The sequence below is a fragment of the Natrix helvetica genome (genome assembly GCF_964273705.1).
Source record: "Natrix helvetica genome assembly, chromosome: Z".
NCBI lineage: Eukaryota > Metazoa > Chordata > Lepidosauria > Squamata > Natricidae > Natrix > Natrix helvetica.
This window is the reverse complement of record NC_138554.1, coordinates 52,811,248-52,837,249: the sequence shown is the minus strand read 5'-3', so window position 1 is coordinate 52,837,249 and position 26,002 is coordinate 52,811,248. Positions and strand designations below refer to the sequence as shown.

The 26,002-nt window shown below is 42.4% G+C and overlaps 2 protein-coding genes across 2 annotated transcripts in view; both read left to right on the top strand.

Annotated features, from left to right (window-relative positions):
• Positions 1–26,002, top strand: part of LOC309382044 (uncharacterized protein) — a 196,657-nt gene that overhangs the window by 35,294 nt on the left and 135,361 nt on the right. The gene's annotated exons all lie outside the window — the stretch shown is intronic.
• LOC309381791 (somatotropin-like) lies at positions 682–9,578 on the top strand (the record flags this gene model as incomplete). The annotated part of the gene is made up of 5 exons (XM_081933077.1): positions 682–691; positions 1,468–1,634; positions 2,115–2,231; positions 7,664–7,825; positions 9,378–9,578. 5 exons carry the CDS (start codon positions 682–684, stop codon positions 9,576–9,578), a joined length of 657 nt encoding a protein of 218 aa, XP_081789203.1.

Below are 26,002 nucleotides of genomic sequence, written 5' to 3'. Positions count from 1 at the left end.
CTGTTAGTTTGTTATGTTTCTGAAGACAATTCAATTCAAAGGATCCATCAAACACCCCCCCCCAAAAGCCCCCAATTTTGTGAAGGGCCTCATGAAAAGTGTGAGGATTAGCTGCCGAGAGCTTATTCCTAGCCCAGCATCTGAAATCACGTGGTTGAAAGCAGGAGACATGACCTTCACTGCTATCCTTAAAATTCTTCTTTCCACGGAATATGATAGCTGCACTCTTGGGCTTAATTTCAATATCAAATATATATATATATATTTCTAATTGGCACCTTTTAAGGGGAGGATTTAGATTGCCAGATTATTTTATTGCTCAACTATGGCATGTTATATATTGTGATCGTTGTTGTTTATTATTAATACGCCATCCATGATTGGAATCCTGCGATAGTGTTGCCAAAAAAAACAACAACCAAGGGACACAGCTGAGACAATTTCCCCTTCACACCTCTGGGTCATAGTATCCAGGTTGGATAGTAAAACTCCCGTTTTACTCATCCACATGGCTTACCCCTCCTTATATGCATCAGTGCATGTTGATGAGCTTCCAGAGATGAATAAACATATGATTGTGTATATATGTATTATTATATTCGTGTATAAAAACAGCTCAGAATGGAAGGGGCAGCATCAACAAGAAAAGTGAAGAACACCTCTGTGATTTGCTGATACGACATGGCTTCAGGTAAGCTTCTGAATAGCAACAGGGAAGTTACTACTTTTTAATGGGTGGGAGAGCTAGAATCTTTCATAGCTATAAGACATCCATTCGGTGGGTCCAGCCTTTATGTCGAAAAAAAGGCTTCTTCTCTAATTTTCCATGCAATATATATCCATTAAGCAAAATATAGGAAGCAGTCCTGGTTATTACTAAATTTGGGACCTAGAAGGGTGTGTTTGTTTTTATTTTCTTTAGTGAAATTTTAAAATTTTATACCAGTGAGGATCAAACTGAAGCAACAGTGAGACCCAGTTCTCCCCAGGGAGAAATAAAAAACAAAGAGAGAATGCCACTAATTGTGGTTTACTCGGCACAAACAGGTATCTGAAAAAAAATGCTCAACTAACAAATGGAGAAAACAAGAACTGCATATATGTGTGAAACTGTTGCAATGGCAACTTGTAAAGCCTCCTATTTGTCAACCCCTCCCCCAGAAGCATTATGACGGTCAGTTTGAAGAGAAAGAGGGAGTGGATGTTCAAATCATGCATCCTGTGTGGTTGTGTATAGCAGTGCTTCTGTTTTTTACATGGGTTCCTATTTTCTTCTGCCACCCAGAAACCCAACTGGTGCAATGCTCAACTGAAGCATCAGCAGAGATGGAACCGTTGTGCATGTGCGTCTTTTGGATGTGTTAAGTCATGAAAAGAACTTGCAGTTAGTGCTTCATTGTACATTAGAGTGGTGGACTTACCAATATGTCCTCTTTATTTAAGAACCTCCTTCATCTTCCTCTGCAGGGACCAGTAGACCTTCCTCTTTGCTTACCATTGGCTTGCTTATCTTGGTTCTGCAATGGACAGACGGAGGAGCCTTCCCCACAATACCACTATCCAGTCTGTTTACCAATGCTGTGCTAAGAGCACAGCATCTCCATGAGCATGCAACAAATACCTACAAGGAATTCGTGAGTAGCGGTCCATCTTTTAGATCAGCTAAATTTTTAGGTTGCATCATCATTCCTGGTAATAGCAAACTAGAGTGTTGAGCAGTTTGGGAGCAGAGTAGATTCATCTAAAAGTAGTATGGGGAATTCTCTAAGGTCACAGGATATATTAAAGCATAAAAAGGGGTATCCAAAGTGTGACAAGTAGCACTTTAATTTTTAAAATGATATGGAAATGTGTTTTCCCCCCTCACATGTTTTTTATGTTCTCAGATCTTCCATTACCATATCAACTTAGAGTTGCCACAAACCAGAACAATTTTTACATAAGGTTCTCTTTTGAAATGTTTACTATCTTCCAAGTAATATTAGTATTTCATTGCTTCTGATTTAATGTCTTTGCTGAGTTAGTAAAATTTTAGATAATGTTATTCAAGACTCCGTACACTCTCACCTTTTCTTCCTATTTGTAAATTGTGGCATTTTATGGGACTTATAAAGGAGCGTTCCTACATCCCAGAAGAGCAGCGATACTCCAACAAGAATTCTCAGACTGTACGTTGTTATTCTGACACTATCCCTTCACCCACGAGGAAAGAGGAAACTCAACAAAAAACAGTAAGCCAACTCCTTTCATGTTTTATTCCAGAGAAGAATTATTTTGGTGCCCCAAATATGCATAATCTTGTATTGCCTATCTGAAAACTTCCCACTTTCACAAAATTTCCAAGAAGTGTTAACAAAGAGCAATAGGTATATTCTAAACATCGGAGCAGAGTCAGACGGCTAGAAAGACACCCTGGTAAAAGTGAAGGGGGACTTGATGTCATAGTCAATCATCTGAAGGCTGCCAGGTTCTCATTTCTATATTACAGGATCTGATTCCTTACAGGACATAACATTGGAAACTCTATGCTTTATCACATTTGCAAATTTTAAATATATTTGGCCAAGATTCAGGCAAAGATCTAGAAGTAGACTATGACTCTCTTGCATTTAACCATGGCACAAACATGCCCTGGCAATATCTGTTTTCCTCTGATGTTTCCCTATGATGTTACTTTTATCTTGACCACATACTTAAGCTGTTGACTACCATTAAACAGTGAATCAGAATGAAGATAAACACTAGAGGCAACACATTTTCTGCAAACAAATTGTACTTTTCTGTCAATGCAGGGATCTTCTGTATAGCATTTGAACTCAACACTGAGAAAGACCAACCTACTTCACTAAGCTGAAGTCATGCTTTACAAATCACAAGCCTGGATTCATAGAGCACATGGTTAAAGGTTATGATTTTGTATAATGAACTCAGTCATATTATGCCAATCCATCCCAGGGCATGCTGCTCTCCAAATAGTACTTCCTTATTGCTTCTTTCATTTAATCAATGTCATACCTAAGCTAGGCAAGAATGCTTTTGGCTTAATTAAATGTCTAAAAACCCATCCACTGTGGCTTATAAACAATTATTTCCCATATAGAGAAGCTTCCACATTAAGCCAAAAAGAAATCAGATCATATTATGGATTAGTTTTACATGTCTTGTTTTCATTGGAGCAAAAGACATATATTCTATCTATAAACATCTAAAAGCCATCTAGGATGGAGCCGCCTTACAACGCCAAAGGACACCAGAGGACACCAAGTGGTGAGCAGAATGGGGAGGCAGCAGGGAGCGGCACTGGGAGATGGCTGCGGTATTGGGTGTGTGGAAAGAACCGCAGCCAGGGACTCCCCCATAACAGCTGGCCGTATCCTGGTTGCTCCCATGCTCCCGAGAACTTGCTCTGGTGTCTTGATAACCTTGATAATCTTGGAAGCGTTTCCCCAAACTGCTGCGAATGTTAAGAGAACTGAGAACTGAGACGCCGGATGGGGAGGTCAAGGTGAGGATGTTGGGAACCAGTAGGAAGAAGAAGACCTTAAATAATGGTAGGGGATGGCCTGGAACCTTAGAGGTCACTGGAGACCCGTGTTGGGACCATGGATGAGCCCAACTGACTGCCCAGACTAAGACTAAGAACAGCTGGGCTTAGAAGGCCACCCCCCATTCACTAAGGAACCCACATCTGTAACTACATCTACTTTCAACCACCTTGGACTATCCCCCATTTTTATGATATCTCCACCTGCTTCACCTTCACGTCCTGGAAATATTTGGAACATTTTCCCCTCCAGCTCCCCAGTAACATCTTAGCCTCCGGCTATTAACTATTAACTTTTAACATCTGCACCCTTACCCAATTGGGTTTTAATATTTTATCAATCTACTCAAGGCTAGACCTGCTCCACCTGCGAGAGGCCCCTCTCTCGCAGGTATGGCCCTTGGCGCTTTCAAGGGCCTGCCTTGATGACGGGTTTGTGAACCCTGAGAGGTGGAAGAAACGGAGGCTGAGGGGCTTTTTATCTAAATGTTTTTTATTGTTATTAAGGGGTTCCAGGGAGGGGGAGGGGGATAACCAGGCCAGGAGAGGAGCCAGTGCCAGACGAACAGGTGAGTCCGGGAAGGAAGTGAGCGGAGTGGGGGGGGGAGAAGGAACAAGTTATTCCGATAGAGGGTTGTTTGATTACAACGGTCGCGGGGAGGGGGGGATGCGAGGACAAGAGAAGATCACAAGGTCGGTTGGGAGACCATGGCTGCTGGCTACGCCCGGTCGTTTGTACCAACCCCCCCCAACCTAGGTGGCCAGGAACTACAGAGCCGGGGCCTGCGGCTGATGCTTTGCAATGCAAGGTCCGTAACCAACAAGGCCCCCCTCATTAATGAGTTGATCTCTGAGGGGGAGCTGGACCTTGCAGGGATAACGGAGACCTGGTTGGGCCACGAGGGTGGCTTACCCCTCGTGGAAATGTGCCCACCAGGTTTCCGTGCATTCCATCAGCCTCGGGCCCTGGGTAAGGGTGGTGGGGTGGCGATAGTTATACGGGAAGGTCTAGAGCCGAGGGAGTTCACTGTTCCTCAGATATCCGGGTGTGAGTCCCTTGGTGTGAAATGGGGCCCAGGGAGGCAGTTGGGTTTGCTGATTGTATACTTGGCTCCTCGCTATACATCAGCGGCCCTGCCCGAGCTCCTCGAGCTGATCTCGGAGACGGCGGTTGAGATCCCCAAGCTTGTGGTTATGGGGGATTTCAACCTGCCGTCGACGGGAGCAGCATCTGAGTTGGCTCGGGAGTTCATGGCTTCCATGACAGCCATGGGCCTGACCCAATTAATTCAGGGCCCCACACACGAAGGCGGCCACACACTGGACCTTGTTTTTGTATCTGAGCAGTGGACAAGTGATCTGGGTATAGGGGACTTAGCTGTTACACCCCTGTCATGGTCAGATCACTCATGTCTCCGGCTGGACTTCCCTGGCGCTACCCCCCACCGCGAGGAGGCGGGACCAGACGGTCCAAGCTGGTACCGCCCCAAGCACCTGATGGAGCCGGATAGGTTCCAGACGGAGCTTGGGCCATTACCTGTAGCCCTGACCCGCGCTCGGTCGGAGGACCTAGCGGCCGCCTGGAATAGGGCGGCGGCTGGGGCCTTGGACTGGGTTGCGCCTTTGCGACCTCTCCTGCAGCAGCGACCCACCTGGGCTCCTTGGTATAAATAGGCTCCTCGAACACAGGTAAGAGCCTATTTACGGACCTACCTTGTGGCATTAAGGGCGGCCAAACGTAGATATTGCGCCGCTCTTATTGCGTCCGCGGATAACCACCCTGCCGCCCTGTTTTGGGTGACCCGCTCCCTCTTATCACAGAGGACGCAGGGGGCGCCCTTGCAGGGCAGAGCAGAGGAGTTTGGGGAATATCTGCAGGACAAAGTCGCTCAGATCCGGAGCGGATGGGCCCCCCTCAGTGGACTGGACGGGCCGCCAACAGCGAGTCTTGTGAGACTATTCTGGGAGGAGTTTGATTCTGTTGCCCCCGAGGATTTGGACAGGTTGCGTGGACGGCTGTGACCCACCACATGTTTAATGGACCCGTGTCCCTCCTGGTTGGTACTGGCATCTTGGGAGGTGACCCGAGGCTGGCTTCTGGGCCTGGTGAATGCCTCATTGGGTGAGGGATCCTTACCAACCGCCTTGAAGGAGGCGGTGGTGAGGCCCTTACTTAAGAGGCCTTCACTTGACCCAACGGAGCTAGCTAATTATCGTCCAGTCTCCAACCTTCCCTTTCTAGCGAAGGTTGTCGAGAATGTGGTGGCGCAGCAGTTTCCACGACACCTTGACGAATCCGATTATCTAGACTCATGCCAGTCCGGCTTCCGACCCGGGCACAGCACGGAGACAGCCTTGGTCGCGTTGGTCGATGATCTCTGGAGGGCCAGAGATAGAGGTTGTTCCTCTATCCTGGTCCTATTAGACCTCTCGGTGGCTTTTGATACCATCAACCATGGTATCCTATTGCGCCGGTTGGAGGGGATGGGAGTCGGAGGTACCGTTCTGCGGTGGTTCGGCTCCTACCTCTCCGACCGGAAGCAATGTGTGTTGACAGGGGGACAGAGGTCGACCCCGAGGCCACTCACTTGTGGAGTGCCACAGGGGTCGGTCCTCTCGCCTCTCCTGTTCAACACATATGTGAAGCCGCTGGGTGAGATCATCCGTGGTTTTGGGATTGAGTACCACCTCTACGCTGATGATACTCAGCTGTATATTTCAACCCCAAACCACCCCAACGAGGCTGTCGAAGTGATGTCCCGATGTTTGGAAGCCGTCGGGGTCTGGATGGGGGACAACAGACTTAAACTCAACCCCTCCAAGACTGAGTGGCTGTGGCTACCGGCACCTCGGTTCAGCCAGCTGATTCCATCGCTGGCCATAGGGGGCGAACAATTGCCCCCTGTGGAACGGGCGCGCAATTTGGGCGTCCTCCTTGATGCCCGGCTGTCAATGGATGACCATGTGGCAGCCGTGGCAAGGGGGGCGTTCCACCAGGTTCGCCTGGTGCGCCAATTGCGCCCCCTACTGGACCGGGATGCCCTACGCACGGTCACTCATGCGCTGGTGACGTCCCGCCTGGATTACTGCAACGCTCTCTACATGGGGCTGCCCTTGGGACGCGCCCGGAGACTGCAGTTAGTTCAGAACGCAGCCGCGCAGGCTGTGATGGGGAGTACGAGGTACTCCCACGTAACACCTCTCCTGCGCGAGCTGCACTGGCTACCTGTGGTTTTTCGGGTGCGTTTCAAGGTGCTGATTACCATCTTTAAAGCGCTCCATGGCACGGGACCTAGTTACTTGCGGGATCGCATCCTCCCACATACATCCCTGCGGCCAATTCGCTCACACAGAGAGGGACTTCTCCTGGTGCCATCCACTAGGCAATGCCAACGGGCGACACCAAGGAGTAGGGCCTTCTCTGTGATGGGCCCAACCCTCTGGAATGACCTCCCCCCCGACATCAGAACCACTACTGACCTCCGCTCCTTCCGGCAAAAATTGAAGACTCACCTGTTCCGATTAGCAGGCCTGGCATAATTACAACTGTTCCTCCTGGCAAATGCACTATTAACTGGTTATTTTAGGGGTATTGTTTTTAATTTATTGTGTGTGTTTTAGGGGTTTAAAATTTAAATTTATATTTATATATACTGGCTCTGTACAGTTCTTTTAATTTTATTTTAACCTCCTCCATTCCAACTGTACATATTCAATTTTTTATTGTATTTTGATATATTTTGCATGGACTGTACACCGCCCCGAGTCCCTTTTGGGAGAGGGGGCGGTCTAGAAGCACGGTAAAATAAATAAATAATAAATAAATAGGAAACATTTTTATCTATTACGTCCGTACATGTCCTCTGCAATAATGAAAAAATGTGTAACTGCTGTTTAGCAAGAAACTGGGTTTAAAGCAGGCTCAAGGAACTCATCAGAAAATAGAGAATTTGCCCTGGCTGGAATTTTTCTTGCCTGTTGAATTTCTATTGCCGTTTATCTTAAGACAGACAATTGAATGCTATTATCCTTCTTTGCTCTCCTTCTTTGGCTCTAGGAAGTCAAGAGAGTAAACAGAAGTCTTTAAATTCCTTTTTTTAAGTGTATCTATTTTTCTAGGACATGGAACTGCTGAGGTTTTCACTGATTCTCATCCAGTCCTGGCTAAATCCAATACGGTTTCTAAGTAGGATGTTTACAAACAGTCTTGCATTTGGGACCTCAGACAGAGTCTACGAAAAACTCCAAGACTTGGAACAAGGTATCCAAGTTCTTATGAGGGTAAGCAATCCCTTCCAAGGAACACTTTTTAAATGTTGTCACAGATTGTGCTTTTTAAATGTTGTCACAGATTGTGCTTTTTAAATGTTGTCACAGATTGTACTGTCCCACTTGGCTAATGTTATGAATATGAACCTAGAGAAGGCAGACCTCTCTATTCCTAAAAATCAGAACAATCACAGGCATCAAAATTATTAATTTATCAAACTTCCAATGAGAAAGCCTTGCTATTATGATTTATTAACACTACAAAAATATAGAAATATAGAAAAATATAGGTAGTCCTTGACTTACGACGAGTCGTATAGTGACCATCTGAGGGTACAATGGTTCCTCAAAAAGAGTCTTGATTCAAAGTTCCAATGGCTGTTCCCTCCTTGGTCACATGACTACATTTTGGGCACTTGGCAATCAGTTCTCATTTACAGCCTGCCACACTCAATTTATGACGTTTCTTGCAGAAAATTGGTATTTGTTTCCAGTTTTCAGAAAAAAAAAACCCTCCCCACACTGCTTTGGATGTGTGTGTGCTTGGGCAATGGGCTTGCTTTTTGTATTTGCTTAACTGCTACAAAAAGAAGTAAAATCAGGTTGGTCACTTACTTAATAACCAGCATGACTTGCAGTCATAATTCCGGGCTCAATTACAGTCATAAGTTGAAGACTACCTGTATCAAATGATAACATGAATGAGGCTATTGATGAAGGATAAAGAAAATTACATGATGTTGAGATTGTAACTAGAAAGTATATGGACTTAAGGTATTCTTTAAAATAAAAATAAAAATAAACCCCAAAATGAATTCACAAGTATCTGTGTTCAATGATCATGGAATCTGCAGAAAGAGATTAGCCCTTCATAGTTATTGTAGCATTTTTCAACTCAGTGTCTACCAGACACATTTAACTCTCCCATTAATTTGCAACCGGCACAGCCCTTGGCCTCCTGCTCCAGAACTCAAACGTTGGTAAGCAACATGGAGCTCAGACTATATTCCCAAGGTTAGGAAAAGTGGGAATCCTGTCACCCACCTATAGTTGTCCATCCATAGATCATGGTGGAATGCAATTCAGAGGGTCAATATGATGCACTTACAGGCTCACTATTCTTTTTATGTTCATTAAACAGAAAGTCCACAAAATCAACCATAAAAACACAGTATGTCCCAATCCTTGAGTACTGAAAATATTATAAATGATTGGATAAAATATATATTTCATTGTAATTATATATATATATATATATATATATATATATATATATATATATATATATATATATATATATATATATATATATATATATATATATATATATATATATATATATATATATATATATGTCATTACATAAAATATATTAGAAATTATACACTATTATAAATTAATTTCCTAGCTTAAGTACTTAACTCAGTAAATCTGAGTTGAAGTGTGTGTGTGTTTGTGTGTGTGTGTGTGTGAGAGAGAGAGAGAGAGAGAGATATTTTTTGAAGCAGAATGAGATTCTTAATACTTTTGTACTACTCTTTCCACTTACAACATGTATTTCCAGGAGGTGGATGATGGTACTCCCTGGGGTCTTCAGCTGCTTAGACCCACCTATGAAAAGTTTGAGTTCAATCTCCGGAGTGAAGTCGCTTTGCTGAAAAACTACAATCTCTTGTCCTGCTTCAAGAAAGACCTGCACAAAGTGGAGACCTTCCTGCGAGTGATGAAATGCCGTCGTTTCAGAGAGATCAGCTGTGTCCCCTAAAGGCAGAAAAGACCCACCTCTCCATTCCACTTTTCCTACACAGTTTCCTAGAACCTGGGAAAGAGAATGGGCTACTCCTGTGCCAACTGCCTACATGCCTGGGTCAAGTAAAGATCAACCTATTGCATTTCAAGCCCTGTTGTTTGTGAAGTCCCTCAATGCTCCTTGATATCTGTGCAAAAATAAATGCTATTTTGCTGCTGAAGAATTAGTGCTATAAGCTGACTGACTCAATTAGATTTATCTCTTAAATGATAAAGAATATAACCTTAAAAGCGTTGACCTCATTTTACACAGGATCACAAACTTGCTTTCAGGACAGTGATTGTGCCAAAATAAAGTATGTCTAAACCTGTTTATAAAAGTAATTTCCCCTCACTCAATTCCTATATAATAAAAGCAAGCACATTTTTAAAAAGCCCTACACAAAGAAGCCTCTCAAATAACCTTATTAACTTGTAGTTTTATTTTTTTCACAATAGCAATAGCTCTTAGACTTATATTGCCCCCAACAATCTGGGTTTTCATTTTATATCCTTGGAAGAATGGAAGACTGAGTCAACCTTGAGCCGGTCAGAGTTGAACTCCTGGCAGTGGGCAGAGTCAGCCTGTAATACTGCATTCTAACCACTGCACTCTATGTTCTCCATACTATCTTCTCCGTTATATGAAAACAAGAATATTTCAAATCACCTTTTTTTCCATTGAAAAATTGTAGAAACACATACTAATAATTTTGCCTTTCAATAAGTAGCCTTATTGTATTCTAGAATGCAACTTTCATTTTAAGATTATTTGGGAATTATTTCCCAAAGGATATCAGAATGTTGGCTCCATATTGGCTGTGTAGCTGGCTTTTTTCAGCCTTGCAACTATTATAAGAGGGGGGAAAGTACTGTCACAATCCCAGTTCATACTGAAGGTAATGTTCCTTCCACTTCCGCTGACTTCCATTTAAGGCAAAAAACATTATTTTAATGGGACTCAATGGAATCTAATATATTTTTCCAGCTTCATCCCCCCCCCCCCCCCCAATCATAGTGTGTTTACTATCAGCACTTTACGGCTTATTCTATAAAGATTTTTGTTCATTTAAAGACCATTCTGATCAAGTCAATCTTCCAAATGCAGAACTAATGCAAAGGGACACTAAGCAGACTTTTGAGCATACATAAGATACAAGTAGTCCTTGACTTATGATCACGATTGAGCCCGAAATTTCTGTTGTTCAGGGAGGGATTTGTTAAGTGAACTTTTTTCCACTTTGCATCTTTCTTGCCTCAGTTCCTAAGTGAATCACTGCAGCTTATAGGTTTGTAGCCCAGTTGTTGAATGAATCTGGCTTCCCCATTGACTTTGCTTGTCAGAAGGTCACAAGAGGGGATCATATGACCTTGGGATACAGCAATAGACATAAATATGAACCAGTTGCCAAGCATCTGAATTTTTATCACATGATCATGGGGATGTTGCAAAGGTTATAATTGTGAAAAATGGTCATAGGTCATGTTTTTCAATGCTGTTGTAACTTTGATTGGCTGCTAAATGAACTGTTGTAAGTCAAGGACTACCTGTATTTGCTTGCAAATAGTGTCAGAGAAAGCTGACCAAATGGAGGAAGGATAAATTGTGAGTGGCACATCAAGTTGTAGCGTTCTTCCCCCCCCCACCCCCCAGCAGCAAAGGGGAGGGAACTCCGACTGAGGATGATCCCCAGCTGACCCTCTACGAGACTGATAGGGTGATGTCTCCTTTGGATGACTCCTCCGATGCTTCCTTAGAGGCCGGCTACTGGGGACAGCTTGCAGGCCAGTGAAGAGGAGAGGGAGGAGCTGCCAGCCATGGTAGACCTCAGAACATGCAGGGCAGAAAAATGAAGGTCTGCCAGATTGTTGGGGAAAGGCCCCGCTTCCCTTCATGGTTTGTACCGGGAACTATTTAGCATGGTGGACAGAGGGAGTAGTTGCTGGAAGCAATGTGTGTTTGTTTGTGTTTCCTGAGACTCTAAATTACTATCACCCATGAGTTAATGTGAATGTACTTTAAGTTTTGCCTGGGGGCTTTATATTTGTTTATTGAACTCACTGTTTGAGCAGCTCGCTATTTGTGCTATGAACCAATTAGCCATTGCCCAGGAAATAAATCTGGGCTTCTCATGTTTGGCTTTGGGTTGGGACAGTTCTAAAGTCAGGTGAAGATAACTGCTGGGGGAAGACAAGTAAAACCCTCCATAAACCACCTAATGTATTTGGATGACATTCTCATCTATTGGAGATGATGGAGGAGCATGTGAACTTAGTACATAAAGTCCTAAGAACTAAATTGTATGTCAAACTCTCAAAATGCGAATTCTGTAAGACCAGCCTATCAACCTAGGATATAGAGTGTCTTGTGAGATGCTAGAGATGGATGGTGAAAGCCATTTTAGTGGCAAACCCCATGGACCTGCAAATAATTACAAAGTTTCCTGGGATTCACAAATTCCTATAGGCAATTTATCCCCTCCTTTGCAAAGATCACCTTATTGATCACAAAACTAATAAAGAATGGGGGAGGGTGGGGAAGGCCTTTGAGAAACTTAAGAGATTGTTTGCAGCTGAGCTGGCCCTAAAGCACTCCAACCCCGAGGAACCATTTGTGATCCAAGAGATGTCAGTGATGAGGCATTGGGGGCAGTTCTGCAAAAGAGGTGAAACTGCAACCATGCGTCTGCACATGCTGAAAACTGAATGAGACAGAGAGACATTGGGAGGTGTGGGAGAAAGACATCTTCGTGGTGCTGTGAGTGCTGCTGATGTGAAGACAGTTCTTAGAGGGAAGTAAAATACCCTTTGACATATGGACTGACCACAAAAATCTAGAGGCATTAAGAATCCCCGCAAACTTTCCCCAAAGTAGGTGTGATGGGCCCAGTACTTTAATTGGTTTGAATTCACATTGAAGTACATCCAGTAGTGGGCTTCAAATAATTTAATAACCAGTTCTCTGCCCTAATGACCAGCTGGGTAGGTGTGGCTGGGTGGTCATGTGACTGAGTGGGCATGGCCAACTTGATGTCACTCACGTTGAGGGATGCTTAGCCTCGCCCGGCCTCTCATGACCATGAGGATGCTGCAACAGTTATAAGTGTGAAAAACAGTCATAAGTCACTTTTTTCAGTGCCATCGTAACTTTGAATGATCACTAAATGAAATGTTGTATGTCAAAAATTACCTGTACAAAAAACCAAAAAGCTTCTTTGCTTGCAAAAAGCTGCCCTAAGTACCAATCATTAGATTAGAAATGGGGGAATATACACTGAAGATCAGTGAGTCACTGCTGTCATAGAAAGCTAAACCGTTATTTCTGAATACCTTCCTTTTCCTCAGCAATACCTGCAACTCAGAGTTACAAATCAGGCATGTGCCAAACCACATTGATGAAGTAAAATAGTTAAAATACAGCCAACTCTTGTTCCTAAAGTGAAACCCTTTAGCAGAGAGGCCATTCAAGCTCTCCAGACAGTGGGTGGGTGTATTTGGGCTATAAAATGCTGAGCTAAAGAGACAAATTAACATCTTGAATGAGGGCTAATCCCATTCCATCTTTGTTCAGACCTTGCTGTAGGGAATTTTTGCCTATGAATGTCACGATGTTAAAAGGTTTGCTAGGCCTGAACTGCCTAAACTGACACTCAAGAGTTAAACTAAGAAAGCTTTATTGCGCAGGTCATAAAACAAAATGTTATCTGAAAGTGATTTATTGCGCACGCGTTACACATTCCAGAACTGAATTCCTTTCTTCTTTGTTCGGCTGCCAGCTTGGCAGACGTAGCTTTCATTATCAAAATGTAACCATTAGTTATTTCTGTTTCATTTACTTTTTATTTTATTATTAAAGTTTGTTTATTAATTAGAATACTTTTGAAGACTTTTATTTTTCTCAATATCTCAAAAGATATGCGGAAGGGAATCAGCCACGGTCCATTGATCTCAGATTTCCCCAGGGCATTTTTTTTCCCCTGACAACTTGGTAGCAGAGGTTGGCTGTAGCTGAGATGGCTACAATTTATGGCTGTATTTTCCCTTCATGCTATCTAAAGATAACCAACTAAGCCTAATTAGCAATGTCGGAGAAAAAGAAAAAAAAGAAAAGGAAAGATGGGGCGAGCACAGATGAATCAGCTTCCTCTGACAAGGAGGCCCCCTCGGACACAGAGAAGCAAGATCAAAACGTGCTTCAGGAGCAACAAAGTGCCGAGCCAAATTTGGGGGAAGGAGCTACAGAAGGCAAGATCTACAGACTGAGGTCAGTAAACCTCCCTCATTATCAAGATACAATTAATGAACGGCAAAAGTCTAAACGGCAACTGCCGGCAGAGAAAAAATCCTCCCACGCAGAAAGCAAAGTTTATGAAATCTCCCCAGATGATGAGCAAGAAATGCAAAGCTATCTTGATCAAATAAAGCTGTTTGAAAAATATACTAGGGAGGTGAGAGAGTGCTTTAACGAAATAAAGCGAAGTAGGAGGAGCTCCCCCATTCCCAAAATGTCTGAGGACGCCATCTTGTCTTCAAAACAACAGCCTAAGACACACCCCACAGAGTTCATTGGTCAATTAGAACAAAGAGACATGTACACGTCACCGAGGTCACGTGGTCCCTTTGAGTCAACTGAACTTCCGCATACGTATAGACGACTGCAGCCAAAAAGTGAGGCTGCACTGCCATCTGCTGGCGGAGAAAAATTATTACAGCAAAAGATGATGCAGTTTCATCAAAGCTCTAGAGATTTACCTATGAGTTTTACAGAAGCCCAAACTTTGCCCCCAAAGGTTAAGTCTTCAACACCCCCTGGCGGTGCTGAATCCTCCCTAGATGGAAAAGGGCAAAGCCAAAGGCGAATTCGAGGAAGCCAATTTGATGTTGCCATGCAAAGGCCAATGATGCAACCCCAGCATCCCCTGGTTCAACAACCAGATTTGCAACCAGAGCAACAAATTGTTCCTCAGCAGGTATTCACAGTCACCCCCTTGACTGGTGAGTCCAAATTAAAGGAGTCAGGAGAGAATTATAAAGCCTGGGTCAGTGAAATTGCGCTCTTGCTTTGAAGAGAAGGCACACATTCCATGGTTTTTAATCCTCCCCCTCAGCCCTGGACGCCTGCAATGAGAGACCTCGAAAACAGAGCAATCACGACTTTACTCATGTCAATGGAAATTGAGATCCAAGGTATCTTTCCACCTGATGCAACTGCCCAAGAAATATGGGCTATTTTGGAAGATTGCTACAGGCCCGTTTCAATTGAATCCTCATGTTTGCTCATGTCTGAGTTCCATGGTTCGAAGTTGAAACCTGGTGAACGAATTGGTGGACATTTGACCAAACTGAAAAGAATGAGAAGTGAATTGAGACAAAATGGCCATGTAATCGATGATATCCAAATGATTAGCATCATCATTAACTCATTGAATTATGAATGGAAAGATGCTGTTGCAAAGATTAACTACGTGCCTATTGCTCAACGCACAGTTAACCACGTTTGCAGACTTTTAGTGGAAGACGAAGCTATCAGGTTAGCTACACCACATCTGCAACGGCCTCCAGCACCAAAGGCTCCAGCCAGATGTCCCTTCCGAGGAAGAGGCTACGCTCCAAGGATGCCAAAATGCTACACCTGCAACCGTGTGGGACATGACACCCGGGATTGTCCCCAACGAGTTCCAGCTCCCGCCACGTACCAGCCCAGAGGAACAGATTCCAGAGGCAGAGGTAGAGGCGGAAGACAAGGTCGTCGTGGTCCAAGGCGTGATTCACAAGCTCCACTTGTGACACTGGCCATAACCAACGTTCCACAACCTGATCCAAAGTTCGACAGACGTCTTTTGTGGACTTTAGATAGTGGAGCAGCTGTGCACGTTACCCACAGAAGGGAACTTTTCACAGAGATGGGCGAACCAGAGCCCGAGTATCAAGAACTGTATTCCTTCACCAACCACACTTGCAAGGTTATGGGAAAAGGAACTGTTTACATTGAAGAGCTTGATACACACATCCCTGATGTTTATTACATACCTTCAGCAACCAGTAATTTGCTTAGTCAAAGTCATTTGTCTAGAGATTTAAAGTTCCAGGTTCACCACCTCGAAAAAGCAAGTTACTTAGTTAAAGATGGAGATATTGTTGCTGAAACCATGCTGATTGGTGGTGTTTATTACTTAAAGCCAAAGCCTAAAGGGCAAGCACAGGCAAGTATGCAAACTCCAAAAAGGCACAACGCAGACCCAGAGAGAGTTGTCCCAGAGAGAGAAAGCGTTACTGTGCCAAAGGCTCCTAAAGCCAACAAACAGACAAAACAGAAACAGATTGCTCAAAGCAAGCCTGAGGGTCCTCATGAAACTGTTAATGTTGAGAATTCACTAACTGGTAAACCTTTACATTCCAGGTGTATTCACAAGTGGCACAGAAGATTGGGACATGCCAGTTTCCGTGTTCTTAGAAAGATGCCGGAGTTCGCAAAAGGTTTGGATCTAAAGGGGTGTAAGGTGTTTTTGGATTGTGCCGTTTGCAAAAAGGCTAAATCTAAGGCGGCTCCAATTCCAAAACACGCTACACGCCGGTCAACACGCATTGTTGATTTGGTACACACTGACATAGTGGGTCCTTTCCCACCAACACTTGGTGGCAGAAAGTATTTTTTAACAATTGTAGATAATCATTCTAGATATGGATTTGTATATCCTATGAGAGAGAAATCTGAGACCTTTCAGATCTTTAAAGACTTTGCAGCGTTTGTTTCTACACAATACCAAGTTCGCATCGCCAGAATCCAGAGTGACCGTGGTGCAGAATTCATGTCTCAGCGTTTCCAGGACTGGATGCGTAAGAATGGAATTCTTCATCAGACATCTGCTCCATATACACCGGCTCATAACGGAGTCGTAGAAAGAAGACAAGGGGTTCTACAAACCATGATGCGTTGTCTTCTAGAAGATGCCAATCTCAGTAACGCATACTGGGGTGAAGCAATCAAGTATGCAAATTACATTGTCAACCGTACTTGGAGCAGTGTAATCAATCAAACTCCTTTCTACATGCTGTATGGCTACAAGCCCGATCTCAAGAACCTCCACATTTTTGGTTCATATGCTATGGTGAACACTCCCTTAAGTCAAAGAAGAAAGGGAGGTACAGTAGCAAAGAGACTGAGATTTATGGGTATTGATGATAATTCAAAATGGTACAAATTCATTGATACTAAACATGTGATTGTCATTTCACAATCTGCTAATTTTGAGGAAGACATTGACTGGTCCAAGATTCATTCCAATGATCCTGAAGTTTATTTTCCTAGAGATGGTGTTCCAGATGCCACGCAGCCTGATGATAATTCGCAGGCAGATATTCCTTCTACCAGTTCTTCACAAACTGATGTTCCGTCTTCGCAAGCCGCGGATGCTGATGCTAGTGACGAACGTGAGGACGAGGATGATGATGAAGAAGAAGAAGAAGACTGGTCTGTTGTTCCTAGACGCTCCAAGAGGGCCACAAAAGGAATCCCTCCACAACGTTATTCATGGCAACTGACAAAGTCACCATTACCTTTGATTTGCAACGTTACTCTTCCTCCAGAGACATTCACACAAATCAAACAGCTTCCTGATTCAGAACAAGACAAATGGTATGATGCAATGCAGGATGAAATGGACAGTTTAAAGAAACGTAATGTATTCACACCTGCAAAACCTCCAGCAAACAAGAAAGTCATTGGCACCCGATGGGTCTACAGAATCAAGAAGAAACCGAATGGTGAGTCTTTATACAAAGCCAGACTTGTAGCTCAGGGTTTCGCTCAACGTTATCCTGAGGACTACACAAACACTTACTCACCAACAGTCAGAACTGAAAGTGTAAAAATTGCTTTAACCACTGCAACTATTCTTGGTTTAGAAGTTTTTCAATTTGATGTGGACACAGCTTATCTACATGCAGACCTAGATGAAGAGATCTACGTGAGAAGCCCTCCAGGATTCCGAAAGCAAGAAGGGGATACCTGGTTCCTGAACAAAAGTCTTTATGGTCTGAAACAGTCAGGTTTAATGTGGTATTTATGTCTTACTGACAAACTAAATTCAATGGGCTTTATTAAGTCCGAAACTGATGAATGCGTGTTCACAAAAAGATCTAACAATGCATATGAGATAATTCTTGTCTATGTTGATGATATTGTTTATATTGGTCAAAATAAGAAAATGAGTGAGATTTTTGCCAAAAGTTTGCAGAGATACTTCACACTAAAATCTTTCGGACACATTAGCACTTATTTAGGTGTTCAAATTGAAAAGACACAGAAGGGGTTTAGTCTTTCACAAGAAGAGAAAATTGACCACATTCTACATCATTGCAACATGAAAGATGCTAGCACAACAAAGACACCCATGCAAACAGATTTTCACAACTTAACACATGAACCAAGTCCTGAGTTCGAGGATCAAACACTCTATCGTTCAGTCATTGGTTCACTATTATACATTAGTAGTTGGACCAGACCTGACATCGCACTTAGTGTTAATCTTTTATCACGACACGTAGGTAAGGCAACACAATTTCATTGGTCATGCATTAAGAAGTTGTTGAAATACCTGAAACACACTAAGCACATGAAGTTATTGCTAGAACCAACACACACTGATCAACCAAAGTTGATTTGTTTTGCTGACGCCGACTGGGCGAGCGAGAAGAAGTCACGCAAAAGCACTTCTGGTTACATGATGTTCCTAAATGGTTGTCCTGTTTACTGGCAAGTGAGAAAACAGAGTTTTGTTTCATGTTCATCTACTGAAGCTGAATATGCTTGTGTTTCAGATGCTTGTAATTCTCTAACGTGGTTTGATGCTTTGATCACAGATATCTGGACACGTCCGATTCGACCAATCACCGTGATGGAAGATAATGTATCTGTTGTTTATATTTCTGAGTCACATTTTACAGGTTCTAGGTCCAGACACATTGACATTCGTTATCAAAACACAAAGCAATTAGTTAAGCAAGGTTTTGTTAAATTGCAATATGTTTCTACACATGATCAAATCGCAGACATGCTTAACAAACCACTTGCCGCAAATCAACACGAGTATCTGCGAAAGAAGATGTGCCTTAATTGATGATTTAATGACGTCAGCCCAGACTAGCAAAAGAAGGGGTGTCACGATGTTAAAAGGTTTGCTAGGCCTGAACTGCCTAAACTGACACTCAAGAGTTAAACTAAGAAAGCTTTATTGCGCAGGTCATAAAACAAAATGTTATCTGAAAGTGATTTATTGCGCACGGGTTACACATTCCAGAACTGAATTCCTTTCTTCTTTGTTCGGCTGCCAGCTTGGCAGATGTAGCTTTCATTATCAAAATGTAACCATTAGTTATTTCTGTTTCATTTACTTTTTATTTTATTATTAAAGTTTGTTTATTAATTAGAATATTTTTGAAGACTTTTATTTTTCTCAATATCTCAAAAGATATGCGGAAGGGAATCAGCCACGGTCCATTGATCTCAGATTTCCCCAGGGCATTTTTTTTTCCTGACAATGAATATAGCTATGTCTTTATCTCTTAAATGCTGACATCTGCTTTGGGCTATTAAGGAAGGTGGGAGTTGCTTTCTCCCTCTAAGAAAACATGTTTCTCCATTTCTCATTCAGGGAAATATATTCTTCCTTTTTAATATTTCTCAAAATATTTTATTCTTCTAGGAGAGGAGTGGGATAACTTTGTACAAATGGAGCCATGTTACTATGCTATATTATCATGAGAGCAAACTATAACAAATTGGAAGGAGAATCTACTTATTATCAGAATAGAATAACAGAGTTGGAAGGGATTTGGAGGTCTTCTAGTCCAACTCCCTGCTTAGGCAGGAAACTCTACACCACTTTAGAAAAATGGTAATCTAACAGCTTCTTTAAAACTTCCAGTGTTGGAGCATTCACAACTTCTGGAAGCAAGCTGTTCCACTGATCAATTGTTCTAACTATCAGGAAATTTCTCCTTAGTTCTAAGTTGCTTCTCTCCTTGATTCGTTTCCACCCATTGCTTTTTGTCCTGCCCTCAAGTGCTTTGGAGAAGAGCTTGATTCCCTCTTCTTTGTGGCAGCCCCTGAGATATTGGAACACTGCTATCATGTCTCTCCTCATCCTTCTTTTCAATAAACTCAACATACTCAGGTCCTGCAACTGTTCTTCATATGTTTTAGCCTCCAGTCTCCTAATCACCTTTGTTGCTCTTCTCTGCACTCTTTCTAGAATCTCCACATCTTTTTTACATTGTGGTGACCAAAACTGGATGCAGCATTCCAAATGTGGCCTTACCAAGGCATTATAAATTGGTATTAACACTCCACATGATCTTAATTCTATCCCTCTGTTTATTTTAACGTGTGTTCCTAATCTATTTTTTGTGGTGCTGTTTTTGATAAGTTGGGCTGTTTTTCCCTTTGTGTAAAGACAGATGCAAAAAAATGAGTTAAGCAGTTCTGCTTTCTCCCTGTTGCTTGTCACCTTCTTGCCACTTTCTCCCAACAATGCTTTCTCCCAAACCAATTGATTCCTTGACTTTTTTCTTGTTTTTAACATGTTAGAAGAAGCTTTTTTTGTTATTTTTTACTTATCATAAGCCTTTGTTCATTGTGAGCCTTAGTGTTCCTCACTTCATCTTTGTAGGCTTGGGCTATTTGCTGATATTCTGCCTTAGTTATGTGCCCCTCTTTTCACTTTTTATACTTGTCCTTTTGTCTTTCAATTTGCCAAAGAGTTCTTTATGCAGCCATGCTGGTTTCTTTTGAGAGCTATTATTTTTCTTCTTCATTGGTATTGTGCTAGACTGGGCTTTTATAATCTCACTTTTCAAAATTTCCCAAGCTTCTTGAGTGGTTTTCTCCTTGAGGATTCTCATCCATGGACTCCTTCCCAAGCTCTCTCTAAGTTTATTGAAATTAGCTCATTTAAAGTCCCAGACTCTAGTTTTACTTTATTCTACAACTTATGCTTGCATAACGTTGAATTCCAATATTGCATGATCACTTCCCCCAAGGTTCCTGTAGGTTCAACACCTTCTATCATTTCATCTCTGTTAGTGAGAATTAAGTCCAATATGGCTGATCCCCTTGTTCCCTTCTCTACTTTTTGAGAAACAGAGGTGTCTGCTAGGTTAGGAACCTGTTGGATCTTCCACTTGGTGCAGAGTTTGTCTCCCAGTTGATGTCAGGGTAGTTCAATTCCCCCATTACTATTGTATGCTTCCTACATACCTTAGTTAGCTGACTAGCAAAAAGTTCATTTATTTCCACTGTTCAGTTTAAATGTTTATCCAGAAAATATGTGAATTTAATGCCAAGTAACTCGGTCCCTTTCTTTGATGGATGCAAACAATCTCTTTTGTACAGTTTTTCATTGGACCAGTTGCAGATATCATGACTAATAAATCCAAAGCCTTCCCTTTTACACCACTCTTTTAGCCACACATTAAACTCTGCTACACGCTGGCCTTTCTCTTTTTGTTCCTTATATACTGATAAAACCTCTGAAAAGATAAGCCTACAACCTATACTCCTAAGTTCATACCCCTTTCTGCACAGAAAGTACATCTTTTGGGGTGAGATCATTTGTGCCAAGATGTATAATAGCATCAACATTACAGGCCTTACTTGCATTCTTGACTATTTTAAGAATACACCTCTTGTCTCTGCTGGCAGTAGCACCTGGCAGACACCTGACCTCTTTCAAAACCTCCATATCCTTTCCTAAATTTACATCCCTTACAATTGAATCACCAACCAGAAGGTGACTTCTCTTTTTTGATACCTTGCTCTTCTTGTGCGACTGATGTGTGATACCTGGTTCACCCTTTCGCCTTTCTGAAGTAAGTTATTCATTTTGGACCACAATCTCCTGCTTATTTGAGTCATCATTATCACAAGTACCTTGACCTGTCACTTTAGTGTCCCCATTAAGGTCAGCAAGGGCGCTATATCTGTTATGCTGGAACACAGCAAAAGCTTTGTGTTTATGGTTCACAGCGCTCATCCTGCCAGATTCCATGGTTGTCCAGACTACTCTTCTCCTGTGGGATCTTTGCGGTAGAGGGGGCTGATAGCGTGACATCTCCATAGAGTGGAATGGCTGAATTGGGCACCTAATTTCTGCTTGGACAGCACTGATTAGAGATTCTGGATAGGTAATCTGTCCATGTAGACTAGTAATTTTTTACAAAGGGAACAGTACCCAAATTTGAGAAGAGTACTGCAGAAGACATCTGCAGAAAAGTATTGCACTGAACTAAACTGATCATTTTGAAATAAAATAAAATCACAATCTCAAGCGCACTAATCCTGAATGTATTATTGCTATTTTTGGTTTATAGTTTTATGATTCAAGTGCCATTAGGCACACAAGCCACTATCTTTGTCCTCTGTACTCCCTCTCAGTTTCCCCCACTTACAACCAACAGCTTCTCTCAGCAGCCTCTAGGAAATTCAAATACAATGGAGGCCCAGGCTCTCCCCCTTATTCAAGAAAGTGAAGACTCATGAAACTTGGTATTTCAAAAGGAACATTTTATTGGAAAGAGGTGATAGCAGGGCAGTTGCAAAGTGAGCTCTAAGGTCCCTCAGGGCATACAGATTGAATAAAAGAAATTAGAGACCCCTTCCAACAGTCTAATGTTGATTTAGCCAATCCGCAGGTGTGAAGATGTTATTGCACTGTATGCACTGAGAAAGAGATAAGAGAACTTTCTCAGGGCCATCTGCTGTCCACATGGCCCACCCTCCCCTTACATTCCCCAAGAAGTGAGACATAGCCGGGCAGCTCAGGCACCAGGCAACATTTATAAATCAGGTGAAAGGTTACATAAGAATGCAAAGTAGGGCATAAGATACATAGAAAGAAAAATAGCAAATAATTGTAGCAAGTTGCAATTTCTCCCCCTTTCTTCTGGAGAATGGCAGATACATGGATTTGACAGGCTCACTCTCTCTCTTTGTCCTCTGTAGTCCCTCTCAGTTTCCCCAATTACAGCCAGCAGCTTTTCCCAGCAGCCTCTGGGAAGTTAAAATGCAATGGAAGCTCACTCTGACCACTCTAAAGCAATGCAAGAGACTCCTGTCCCAAAGATGCTTTTCAAGCAGCAACTGGACTTTCTGGAAAACAAGAAAGTCCAGTTGCCTCTTGAAAAAAGTAACTTTGGGACAACCATGACCTGGGTGACTGAAGAATCCCCACAGACAAGAGACTCCTGACTTCAGTGAACTACAAAACACCCAGGAGAAGCAATCATTAGATCCATTTGCACCATTTAAAGATACCACCTGGTCTCACTCACCTCACAAGATATCCTTAGGTAATCATCCCGATTTTAGGAAAAATCGTATGCCCTCAGAAAGGCAGTAAGATATCAGACAGAATGCTAAATTTGCAACCTGCTTCTCAGCCATTTCTTCCATGGTTATGCCAACCCTTCTGTAAATAGCTGTTCAAGCCCCAGGAATAAAAGTACCACAAAAATATCCACCCCCACCCCGGAAAACTATGGAGAAGCTCAGCTACAGACAGAAAGTCTGGGCATACTGCCAAGAACCATTAAGGCTATTACAATGTAACAAAGCTTAACCCAGACGCAGTTTCTGAAAACACTGAAAGTGGCAATTAAGATAAGGATTAGGCTAGAAATACAGGTACACTAGAATCTTTCCTTCGTGCTTTCCTTATCTATGCAGCAGGACAGTGGTGGGTTTCAAAAATTTTTGGAACCTACTCTGTGGGTGTGGCCTCCTTTGTGGGAGTGGCTTGCCAGCCATGTGACCTGGTGGGAGTGGCTTGCCGGCCATGTGACCGGGTGGGAGTGGCTTGTCGGCCATGTGACCGGGTGGGAGTGGCTTGTCGGCCATGTGACCGGGTGGGAGTGGCTTGGCAGTCATGTGACCGGATGGGAGTGGCCAAGACAATGTCACTGAATTTTTTGCCCCAATGAATGATCTACAAAAAGAAAATATAAAAAAGGAAATTTATTATTTTGTGCACTTACTACTTAAATAAGATTAAAATAAGTACACAAAACAATAAAAGAGCTACTTACAGAAGGGAATAAATACATATTTAATTTTACACATGTTAACAGCTGTTGGAATTGTGTTTGCACAACAGTGGAAAAAACAAAGATATGAAAATGAATAAATATTAGAATGTGCAAGAATGAATAAATTGACAATTAAAACCAAGAAGGCTTTGAATACTTTTTCACGTGGAATTTGTTTTATCAATTGCTAACTAACAGAAACAGCAATTAGAAATCTAAAAGTATGAAAGAAAACACCAATTATGAAAGGAAAGGTCATTAAAATGTATAAGGAAATATTATTAGTACTTGATCATTATTAATGTGTAGATAACTGCAGGACATTACATACCCACAAACACAAACTATGACAGTGCCAGGAAAACACACACACACACACACACAAAAAAAACAATTCCCCCCCAAAAGACTGCAGATGAAACCAGTTTTTTTCCCTAACCCTAAGAACAGGAAAGACAAAGCCACAGGAATAAAAACCATCAAGGCATTGTGGGAAATTATAAAGGACAGTGCCAGGAAGCTCACAGAACCAGCAACCACCTCACAATTACCTAAACAACCAGGTATCACACAGAAACACACAAAATCTGGCAAAGCTGCCTTGCACCAACCTGGCCTGCCCATAGAAAAGAAGCCACCTTGAGACACATACCATACACCAACCTGTACACTTAAAAGCAACATATTGCATCACAAATAAAACATTTGCAAAAAGGAATAACATTTCTTGTAATAAACATTCTATAAACAATAAATAAATAAAAATTCCCTAAAAATAATTAAAAACCACCAGGTTCAGAGAACACCAAAGGACCCCACAGTCCTCTCCCTCCTTATCTTTTTCCTTTTTGTCCTTCGACTTCTCCTCCTCCTCCTTTCCCCACAACCCCATCTAGCACTGATGATGTTACCTAGTTTGGTAGTGAAATGTCTGTAAAAAAAACCACCAAGCTCAGAAATCAGCAAGGATCCCACTTTCCCCCACCTCCTCCCTCTTTCTCCTTTTTGTCCCCCCCCCCAAAGACTGCAAATGAAACCAGTGTTTTTTTTCCCCCTAACCCTAAGGACAGGAAAGACAAAGCCACTGGAATAAAAACCATCAAGGCATTGTGGGAAATTATAAAGGACAGTGCCAGGAAGCTCACAGAACCAGCAACCACCTCACAATTACCTAAACAACCAGGTATCACATAGAAACACACAAAATCTGGCAAAGCTGCCTTGCACCAACCTGGCCTGCCCATAGAAAAGCACCCACTTTGAGATATATAAACCTGGTCTGAACACTTTTAAGCAACATATTGCACCACAAAGAAAACATTTGCAAAAAGGAATAATATTTCTTGTAGTAAATATATTTTATAAACAATTAAAACATAAAAATTCCCAAACAATAATTTAAAAAAGATATTCTATAAATAAAAAAAATCCTTAAAAACCATTGTTAAGTATTCCACCAGCAATAATTTATACTATAACTATTTTAAGGTATTGTACCAACTGTAACCATTATTCCACCAGCAATAATTTATACTGTACCATTTCAAACTACTCCACACACAATAATTTAAAATGAAACCATTAAAAACATTCAATACACAATAAATTACAATAAAACAATTTAAAACAATTCTATACACAATACATTTTAAAGTATTGAGTATAGAATATTTTAAAATAGTTTATTTTAATTTATTTTGGATAGAATCTTTTTTAAAATAGTCTGAGACAATTTTAAAAAAGAATCCATACACAATAAATTGAAGTAAACCATTTTAAAATATTCTACACTCAATACTTTTAAGTAAAAATATTTTTAAAAATTCTATGCACAATAAATAAAATATTATTTTAAAATACATTAAAAAAATAAAAGAAAAAAAACCAGGTTACTTACCAGCAGGCAGAATCAGCAGCTCTCCGATGCAACAGGCAGCAGACAGGCAGAGAGGCAGGAGGACAGGTAAGACTGTTTAAGACTCTTAGGGCTTAGCCAGCCAGGCGAGGCTGGAGAGGGGAGGGTGGGGGGCTTTTGGCCTAGCCTCGCAGAGGCTTGCCGCCCACGCCAGCCTGGTGCTTTGTCCCGGAAAGGCCCAGGGGCCTCTCCTGGGCTAAGCTAGCTTCCCGGCGGTCGCGCGTCCCACGCGACGCCGGCGCTTCGTCCCGGAAAGGCCCAGCGGCCTTTCCCGGGCAAAGCTAGCTTCCCGGCGGGCGCGCGTTCCACGCGACGCCGGCGCTTCGTCCCGGAAAGGCCCAGCGGCCTTTCCCGGGCGAAGCTAGCTTCCCGGCGGCCGCGCATTCCACGCGACCCCGGCGCTT